We start from the raw sequence: 10,414 nt of genomic DNA on the forward strand, positions 1-10,414 counted from the left end.
CCTGAAGAGCTGTATGATCAATGCCACCACCTTGTCCCCGCAAAGCTGTATCATAAGTGCCAGAACTTTGTCCGAGCAGAGCTGTATGATCAGTGCCATCAAATTGTCCCCACAGAGCTGTATGATCAGTGCCTCCACCTACTCCATGCAGAGCTGTATGATCAGTGCCACCATCTCCTCCCTGCAAAGCTGTATAATCAGTGCCACCAGCTCCTCTCTGCAGAGCTGTATGATCAGTGCCACCACCTCATCACTGCAGAGCTTTATGATCAGTTCCACCACCTGGTCCTTGCAGAGCTGTATGATCAGTACCACCACCTTGTCGCTGCAGAGCTGTATGATCAGTGCCACAACCTCATCCCTGCAGAGCTTAAAGATCAGTGACACAACCTTGTCCCTGCAGAGCCTTATGATCAGTGCCACCGCCTCCTCCCCACAGAGCTGTATGATCAGTGCAACCACCTCATCCATGCAGAGCTGTATCTTCAGTGCCACCACCTCATCCCTGCAGAGCTGTATGATCAGTGCCACTACCTCATGCCTGCAAACAAGTATGTTCAGTGCCACTACCTCCTCCCTGTAGAGCTGTCTGATCAGTACCACCACCTTGTCCGCGCTAAGCTGTATGTTCAGTGCCACCACCTTTTCCCTGCAGAGCTGTATGTTCAGCACCACCACCTCCTCCCTGTAGAGCTGTATGATCAGTACCACCACCCTGTCCCTGCAGAGCTGTATGATCAGTGCCACAACCTCCTACCTGCAGAACTTCATGATCAGTGCCTCCAACTTATCTCTAAAGAGATATATAATCAGTGCAACCACATTGTCCCCGCAAAGCTGTATGATCAGTGCCAACACCTATTCCCTGCAGAGCTGTATGATCAGTGCCACCAACTCCTCCCTGCAGAGCTGTATGATCAGTGCCACCATCTTACCCACACAGAGCTGTATGATCAGTGCCACCACCTACTCCCTGCAGAGCTGTGTGATCAGTGCCACCACCTCCTCCCTGAAGAGCTGTATGATCAGTGCCACCACCTCCTCCCTGCAGAACTGTATGATCAGTGCCACCACCTCATCCCTGCAGAGCTGTAAATCAGTGACACAACCTTGTCCCTGCAGAGCTGTATGATCAGTGCCACTACCTCATCCCTGCAAACAAGTATGTTCAGTGCCACCACCTCCTCCCTGTAGAGCTGTCTGATCAGTACCACCACCTTGTCCGTGCTGAGCTGTATGTTCAGTGCCACCACCTTTTCCCTGCAGAGCTGTATGTTCAGCGCCACCACCTCCTCCCTGCAGAGCTGTATGATCAGTACCACCACCCTGTCCCCGCAGAGTTGTATGATCAGTGGTGGCATTTATGCACATGTAATCGAAGTACATGTATCAAAGTACTACTGGCAGTTATAGCATGGCAGTTAGACAGGGCAGGAGACAGGTAAGACATTTATATACATCTACTCTCTGTACATTTGGAGCACATCAAATATATACCATATGCATTTGTGTAATTTATATCCTGGCCGCTGCATTCACACACATCCACCGGCCTTGCATTAACTCTCTACACTCCATCCATATCGGCCCCTCGCTCCTTTCCTCACCTATGTATAGCACTCACGCTCTTTTCACATTGTTAAATTGCACAGATCCAGTCAGTCCCACCATTCAACATCAGAGACGCTCTCACAAATCACTTAACCATCTGCTCACTCTTTCTATCCTCCTTCTCCTAGTCGCAGGAGACATTGCTCCCAACCTTGGTCCCCCATGTTATAGAAAGTCAAACCCCCCAACTGCTACACTTAGAAACCCCTCTAATCTTATTAATATTCCCTGCATGCCATCTGTCTCTCTTAATTGTGCACTTTGGAATTCTCGCTTAGTTTGTAACAAACTCTCCTTCATCCATGACTTCTTCCTTTCTAATTCTCTTAACCTCCTGGCTCTTACTGAAACCTGGATCCAGCAGTCAGACACTACCGCTGCTGCTGCTCTTTCATACGGGGGGCTACACTTCTCTCATACCCCAAGATCAGACAGTAGAGCAGGTGGAGGCGTTGGTCTGCTCCTATCACCAAAATGTACCTTTCAGGTTATCCCTCAAGTACCCTCACTTGTCTTCCCTTCTTTTGAGGTCCATGCCGTCAGACTCTACACCCCCTTCTCCATGCGAGTGGCGGTGGTGTATCGTCCTCCCGGCCCCTCCCATCAGTTCCTGGATCATTTTGCCACTTGGCTTCCACATTTTCTCTCCTGTGACATCCCTACCCTCATCATGGGAGATTTCAACATTCCCATTGCTCTTCCCCTCTGACCATCTGCTGCTCACCTTTTATCTCTAACCTCCTCATTTGGCCTTTCGCAGCTTACTAATTCTCCAACGCATGAAGACGGAAACTCCCTCGACTTGGTCTTCTCTCGGCTTTGTGCAGTGGATGATTTTGCAAACTCCCCTCTCCCGCTCTCTGACCACAATCTTCTTTCATTATCTATCAAGAACTGCCAGGCTGCTCAGGTCACCCCCACTGTCCAGACTTATAGAAACATACAGGCCATTAACACCCAGAAACTTCTGAAGAACTTGCAGTCTTCATTGGCCCCTATCTCCTCCCTCTCATGTCCTGATTCTGCATTGAAGCATTACAATGAAACACTTCAAAGTGCCCTGGATGAATTTGCACCCCCTATAACTAGAACACCACAACACAGACGGCGACAACCCTGGCACACGGTGCAAACACGTTTCCCAAACACGTTTCCTGCAGCGGTGCTCCAGGTGCGCCGAACGTCTGTGGAGAAAATCCAATCTACACGAAGATTTCGTCCATTATAAGTTTATGCTTCGAACATACAACACTGCCCTTCACCTCTCCAAACAAACCTATTTCAACACCCTCATCACCTCACTGTCCAATAACTCGAAACGTCTCTTTGACACTTTTCATTCTCTTCTCAACCCAAGAGTACAGGCCCCAACCTCGGAGCTCCGAGCTGACGATCTGGCCAATTACTTCAAAGAAAAAATTGACCAGATCCGACAGGAAATTATCTCCCAATCACCTCATACCATGCACTGTCCTCCCTCCCCCACTGCATCTAGCTCACTCTCTGATTTTGAATCAGTCACAGAAGAACTAAGCAGGCTCCTTGCATCTTCTCGCCCAACTACTTGCACCAGTGACCCATTTCCGTCACATCTCCTCCAGTCCCTTTCCCCTGCTGTCACCCCTCACCTAACTAAAATATTTAACCTCTCTCTCTCTTCAGGTATTTTTCCCTCCACATTTAAGTTTGCCATCAAACATCCACTACTTAAAACACCATCCCTCGACCAAAACTGTGCCGCTAACTATAGACCTGTCTCTAATCTTCCCTTCATCTCTAAACTCCTGGAACGCCTGATCCACTCCCGTCTTATCCGCTATCTCTCAGAAAACTCTGTTCTCGACCCTCTCCAATCCGGTTTCCGCTCTTTACACTCCACTGAAACTGCCCTCACTAAAGTCTCTAATGATCTGCTAACAGCTAAATCAAATGGTCATTACTCCATGCTAATTCTCTTGGATCTCTCTGCAGCATTCGACACTGTGGATCATCAGCTCCTCCTCACTATGCTCCGTTCCATTGGCCTCAAGGACACCGTTCTCTCCTGGTTCTCCTCCTATCTCTCTGACTGCTCCTTTACTGTATCTTTTGCCGGTTCCTCCTCCTCTCACCTTCCCCTTACTGTTGGGGTCCCCCAAGGATCGGTTCTAGACCCTCTCCTCTTCTCCTTGTACACTGCCCCTATTGGTCAAATAATCAGTAGATTTGGTTTCCAGTACCATCTCTATGCTGATGACACCCAATTATACGCTTCTTCTCCTGACATCACGCCAGCCTTTCTAGAAAACACCGGCGATTGTCTAAACGCTGTGTCTAATATCATGTCCTCACTATATCTGAAACTGAACCTGTCAAAGACTGAACTCCTGATGTTTCCTCCCTCTGTTAATGTACCTATACCCGACATTGCTATTTCTGTGTGTGGTTCCACTATTACTCCCCAGCAAGAGGCCCGCTGTCTTGGGGTCATACTTGATTCCGAGCTTTCCTTTGCCCCCTACATTCGATCACTGGCTCGCTCTTGTCATCTGCACCTCAAAAACATTTCTAGAATTCGACCTTTTCTTACTTTTGACTCTGCAAAAACTCTTACTGTTTCCCTTATTCATTCTCGTCTCGACTATTGTAACTCTCTTCTAATCGGTCTCCCTCTTACCAAACTCTCCCCTCTCCAATCTGTCTTGAATGCTGCAGCCAGGATCATATTCCTCACCAATCGTTACACCGATGCCTCTACCTTGTGCCAGTCATTACACTGGCTACCCATCCACTCCAGAATTCAGTATAAACTTATTACCCTCACCCACAAATCCCTCCATGGCTCAGCACCACCCTACATCTCCTCCTTTTTTTCAGTATACCACCCTACCCGCGCCCTCCGTTCTGCTGATGTCCTGAGGTTAGCATCCTCAATAGTCAGAACCTCCCACTCCCATCTCCAAGACTTTACACGTGCAGCGCCAATTCTTTGGAATGCACTTCCCAGGTCAATACGATTAGTCCCCAATCCCCACAATTTTAAGCGTGCCCTGAAAACGCGTTTATTCAGACTGGCCTATCGCCTCAACACATTAACCTAATCTATCCCTGTGTGGCACAGCCAAAAGTTTTACCATAACCAGGTTCCCCGCATCATGTTCCCACATGCTTTATGCATCCATTAGCCCTCTGTGTCTGTACTGTTACACACTTAGGCCGGTTTCACATTAGCGCTTTTTCAGCGCGCGCACGGCCGGGGGTAGCTCCGCCCCCGAGCCGGCTCTCTGCCCGGCGTGCCCGCCCCTTGCTTGTAGCGCCGCCTACTAGCGGACAGCGGCGCCTGCGATCGGCGCACCCTATCTTTAGCATAGGGTGCGCAGATAGTGCGCAGGCCGTGCGCTAGTTGCGCTTTGACCTGCGCTGCGCACTTTTGACGGTGCGCCGTGCGCGCCAAAATCCGAAAAGTTTGATTTTGGCGCGCACGGCGCACCGTCAAAAGTGCGCAGCGCAGGTCAAAGCGCAACTAGCGCACGGCCTGCGCACGATCTGCGCAACCTATGCTAAAGATAGGGTGCGCCGATCGCAGGCGCCGCTGTCCGCTAGTAGGCGGCGCTACAAGCAAGGGGCGGGCACGCCGGGCAGAGAGCCGGCTCGGGGGCGGAGCTACCCCCGGCCATGCACGCACTGAAAAAGCGCTAATGTGAAACCGGCCATAACAGTATGGCTGGTTCCTACAATCAGGGCAGCTGTTACCACCCACCTTTCGTGTCTACCTCTTTCCTCATAGACTGTAAACTTGCGAGCAGGGCCCTCTTTCCTCTTGGTATCTGTTATGATCTACTGTATGTGATTATTGTTATGCTGTAATGTCTATCGTCTGTACAAATCCCCTCTGAAATGTAAAGTGCTGCGGAATATGTCGGCGCTATAGAAATAAAATTTATTATTATTATTATTATTATTATTATTATTATTAGTGCCACAACCTCATCCCTGCAGAACCGCATGATCAGTGCCTCCAACTTATCCCTAAAGAGATATATAATCAGTGCAACCACATTGTCCCCGCAAAGCTGTATAATCAGTGCCACCACCTCCTCTCTGCAGAGCTTTATGATCAGTGCCACCACCTGGTCCTTGCAGAGCTGTATGATCATTGCCACCATCTTATCCACACAGAGCTGTATGACCAGTACCACCACCTTGTCGCCGCAGAGGTGTATGATCAGTGTCACCAACTTTTCCCTGCAGAGCTGTATGATCAGTGCCACCACCTCATACCTGCAGAACTGCATGATCAGTGCCACAACCTAGTCACTGCAGAGCTGTATGATCAGTGCCACCACCTTGTCCCCACAAAGCTGCATCATAAGTGCCACCACTTTGTCCGAGTAGAGCTGTATGATCAGTGCCATCAAATTGTCCCCGCAGAGCTGTATGATCAGTGCCACCACCTCCTTTCTGCAGAGCTGTATGGTCAGTGCCACCACCTGGTCCTTGCAGAGCTGTATGATCAGTACCACCACCTTGTCGCCGCAGAGGTGTATGATCAGTGCAACCACCTTGTCCCCGCAGAGCTGTATGATCAGTGCCACAACCTCATCCCTGCAGAACTGCATGATCAGTGCTTCCAACTTATCCGTAAAGAGATGTATAATCAGTGCAACCACATTGTACCCGCAAAGCTGTATGATCAGTGCCAACACCTCGTCCTTGCAGAGCTGTATGATCAGTGTCACCACCTCTTCCCTGCAGAGCTGTATGATCAGTGCCACCATCTTATCCACACAGAGCTGAATGATCAATGCCACCACCTACTCCCTGCAGAGCTGTAAGATCAGTGACACAACCTTGTCCCTGCAGAGCCTTATGATCAGTGCCACCGCCTCCTCCCCACAGAGCTGTATGATCAGTGCCACAACCTCATCCCTGCAGAACTGCATTATCAGTGCCACTACCTTTCCACGCAGAGCTGTATGATCAGTGCCACCATCTTGTCACCGCAAAGCTGCATGATCAGTGCTACCAGTTGGTAGCGCAGAGCTGTATGATCAGTGTCACCACCTCTTCCCTGCAGAGCTGTATGATCAGTGTCACCACCTCTTCCCTGCAGAGCTGTATGATCAGTGTCACCACCTCTTCCCTGCAGAGCTGTATGATCAGTGACACCACCTCTTCCCTGCAGAGCTGTTTGATTAGTGCCACCACCCTGTCCCCGCAGAGGTGTATGATCAGTGCCACCACCTTGTCCCCCGCAGAGCTGTATGATTAGTGCCACCACCCTGTCCCCCGCAGAGCTGTATGATTAGTGCCACCACCCTGTCCCCGCAGAGCTGTATGATCAGTGCCACCACCTTGTCCCCCGCAGAGCTGTATGATCAGTGCCACCACCCTGTCCTCGCAGAGCTGTATGATCAGTGCCACCACCCTGTCCTCCCAGAGCTGTATGATCAGTGCCACCACCCTGTCCTCGCAGAGCTGTATGATCAGTGCCACCACCCTGTCCTCGCAGAGCTGTATGATCAGTGCCACCACCCTGTCCTCGCAGAGCTGTATGATTAGTGCCACCACCCTGTCCTCGCAGAGCTGTATGATCAGTGCCTCCACCTCCTCCCCGCAGAGCTGTATGATCAGTGCCTCCACCTCCTCCCCGCAGAGCTGTATGATTAGTGCCTCCACCTCCTCCCCACAGAGCTGTATGATCAGTGCCACCACCCTGTCCCCGCAGAGCTGTATGATTAGTGCCACCACCCTGTCCCCGCAGAGCTGTATGATCAGTGCCTCCACCTCCTCCCCGCAGAGCTGTATGATCAGTGCCACCACCCTGTCCCCGCAGAGCTGTATGATCAGTGCCTCCACCTCCTCCCCGCAGAGCTGTATGATCAGTGCCACCACCCTGTCCCCGCAGAGCTGTATGATCAGTGCCTCCACCTCCTCCCCGCAGAGCTGTATGATGAGTGCCACCACCCTGTCCCCGCAGAGCTGTATGATCAGTGCCTCCACCTCCTCCCCGCAGAGCTGTATGATCAGTGCCTCCACCTCCTCCCCGCAGAGCTGTTTGATCAGTGCCACCACCCTGTCCCCGCAGAGCTGTATGATCAGTGCCTCCACCTCCTCCCCGCAGAGCTGTATGATCAGTGCCACCACCCTGTCCCCGCAGAGCTGTATGATCAGTGCCACCACCCTGTCCCCGCAGAGCTGTATGATCAGTGCCTCCACCTCCTCCCCGCAGAGCTGTATGATCAGTGCCTCCACCTCCTCCCCGCAGAGCTGTATGATCAGTGCCACCACCTCCTCCCCGCAGAGCTGTATGATCAGTGCCACCACCCTGTCCCCGCAGAGCTGTATGATCAGTGCCACAACCTCATCCCTGCAGAGCTTAAAGATCAGTGACACAACCTTGTCCCTGCAGAGCCTTATGATCAGTGCCACCGCCTCCTCCCCACAGAGCTGTATGATCAGTGCAACCACCTCATCCATGCAGAGCTGTATCTTCAGTGCCACCACCTCATCCCTGCAGAGCTGTATGATCAGTGCCACCACCTTGTCCCCCGCAGAGCTGTATGATCAGTGCCACCACCCTGTCCTCGCAGAGCTGTATGATCAGTGCCACCACCCTGTCCTCCCAGAGCTGTATGATCAGTGCCACCACCCTGTCCTCGCAGAGCTGTATGATCAGTGCCACCACCCTGTCCTCGCAGAGCTGTATGATCAGTGCCACCACCCTGTCCTCGCAGAGCTGTATGATTAGTGCCACCACCCTGTCCTCGCAGAGCTGTATGATCAGTGCCTCCACCTCCTCCCCGCAGAGCTGTATGATCAGTGCCTCCACCTCCTCCCCGCAGAGCTGTATGATTAGTGCCTCCACCTCCTCCCCACAGAGCTGTATGATCAGTGCCACCACCCTGTCCCCGCAGAGCTGTATGATTAGTGCCACCACCCTGTCCCCGCAGAGCTGTATGATCAGTGCCTCCACCTCCTCCCCGCAGAGCTGTATGATCAGTGCCACCACCCTGTCCCCGCAGAGCTGTATGATCAGTGCCTCCACCTCCTCCCCGCAGAGCTGTATGATCAGTGCCACCACCCTGTCCCCGCAGAGCTGTATGATCAGTGCCTCCACCTCCTCCCCGCAGAGCTGTATGATGAGTGCCACCACCCTGTCCCCGCAGAGCTGTATGATCAGTGCCTCCACCTCCTCCCCGCAGAGCTGTATGATCAGTGCCTCCACCTCCTCCCCGCAGAGCTGTTTGATCAGTGCCACCACCCTGTCCCCGCAGAGCTGTATGATCAGTGCCTCCACCTCCTCCCCGCAGAGCTGTATGATCAGTGCCACCACCCTGTCCCCGCAGAGCTGTATGATCAGTGCCACCACCCTGTCCCCGCAGAGCTGTATGATCAGTGCCTCCACCTCCTCCCCGCAGAGCTGTATGATCAGTGCCTCCACCTCCTCCCCGCAGAGCTGTATGATCAGTGCCACCACCTCCTCCCCGCAGAGCTGTATGATCAGTGCCACCACCCTGTCCCCGCAGAGCTGTATGATCAGTGCCTCCACCTCCTCCCCGCAGAGCTGTATGATCAGTGCCACCACCCTGTCCCCGCAGAGCTGTATGATCAGTGCCTCCACCTCCTCCCCGCAGAGCTGTATGATCGGTGACTTCAGGTGACAGTTCTGTGTAATGGAGGGAAGGGGCCGATGTGCAGCAGAAATCACGTTACTTCCATCATCCTAATTATCACCACCTGTAACCCACATCTTAGTAAGAGTGGTGTGAGGTTATAACTCCGATGTGAGAGTTGGAGCGTCAGTGACTGATTATAGAGGAGCTGCTGTACCGCTCTGGGTACTGGGAATATAGAATCGGAGCTTCCGCTGTAGAAGCCGCCTGGAGATTGGATGTGACCCTGTGTATCAGAGCAGTGGGTGATAGCTGAACTGTGAGTCAGGTTGAGCCTTCTCTGTACAGTGATTGGTCGCGGACATCAAACGCTATTCGCTGCTCACATTCTACAAAATAACCAATGGAATGCAGGGGACGTGTCCTCATGAAGCGTGAATAGGGGCAGAGGAGTATAAATAGCCGCTCACTCTGCTCCTCTCATCACTTCTGTTCTCTTCTATACAGAGCTATGGCCAGAACTAAGCAGACCGCTCGGAAATCCACCGGAGGGAAAGCGCCCCGCAAGCAGCTGGCCACTAAGGCCGCCAGGAAAAGCGCTCCCGCCACTGGCGGAGTGAAGAAGCCGCACAGATACCGGCCAGGGACAGTTGCTCTCCGTGAGATCCGCCGCTACCAGAAGTCCACCGAGCTGCTGATCCGTAAGCTTCCCTTCCAGCGCCTGGTGAGAGAAATCGCCCAGGACTTCAAGACCGATCTCCGCTTCCAGAGCTCCGCTGTCATGGCCCTGCAGGAGGCCAGCGAGGCTTATCTGGTGGGGCTGTTTGAGGACACAAATTTGTGCGCGATCCACGCTAAGAGGGTCACCATCATGCCCAAAGATATCCAGCTGGCCCGCCGGATCCGTGGGGAGAGAGCTTAGATCTGTCCTGCCCACCTGACTGCAACACAAAGGCTCTTTTCAGAGCCACCCAATCCTCCCTCAAGAAGAGCGAATGCCTGACCTTTAATACTGCCGGCTTTGCTACCAACCATGGTCCTGATCATGCTCGTGGTGGTGAGGCTGGTAGTTTTGCTACCCCTGCTGATGCTGGCATGGCAGGTGGTGCAAATGACCTTTTTTGGGGTTATGGGCAGAGTATTAAAAAACAACTAGACTTGAGAAGGCCTAACAGATGGACAGGCAACTTCCATCATGTTGGTGTTAC

At 52.5% G+C, this 10,414-nt stretch overlaps 1 protein-coding gene across 1 annotated transcript; it reads left to right on the forward strand.

Annotated features, from left to right (window-relative positions):
* The first annotated feature begins 9,261 nt into the window (after positions 1 to 9,261).
* Positions 9,262 to 10,181, forward strand: LOC141056984 (histone H3). Its single transcript, XM_073553460.1, has one exon. The coding sequence runs from the start codon at positions 9,718 to 9,720 to the stop codon at positions 10,126 to 10,128; it is 411 nt and encodes a 136-aa protein (XP_073409561.1). The 5' UTR covers positions 9,262 to 9,717; the 3' UTR covers positions 10,129 to 10,181.
* Positions 10,182 to 10,414: the final 233 nt, after the last annotated feature.

This window comes from Dendrobates tinctorius, unplaced genomic scaffold (genome assembly GCF_039654945.1).
Source record: "Dendrobates tinctorius isolate UK_male_01 unplaced genomic scaffold, ASM3965494v1 ptg000202l, whole genome shotgun sequence".
In the NCBI taxonomy this organism is placed as follows: domain Eukaryota; kingdom Metazoa; phylum Chordata; class Amphibia; order Anura; family Dendrobatidae; genus Dendrobates; species Dendrobates tinctorius.

Coding starts and splice junctions, on each gene's coding strand:
- LOC141056984 (XM_073553460.1), top strand. CDS start 9,718: ATGGCCAGAACTAAGCAGACCGCTCGGAAATCCACCGGAGGGAAAGCG.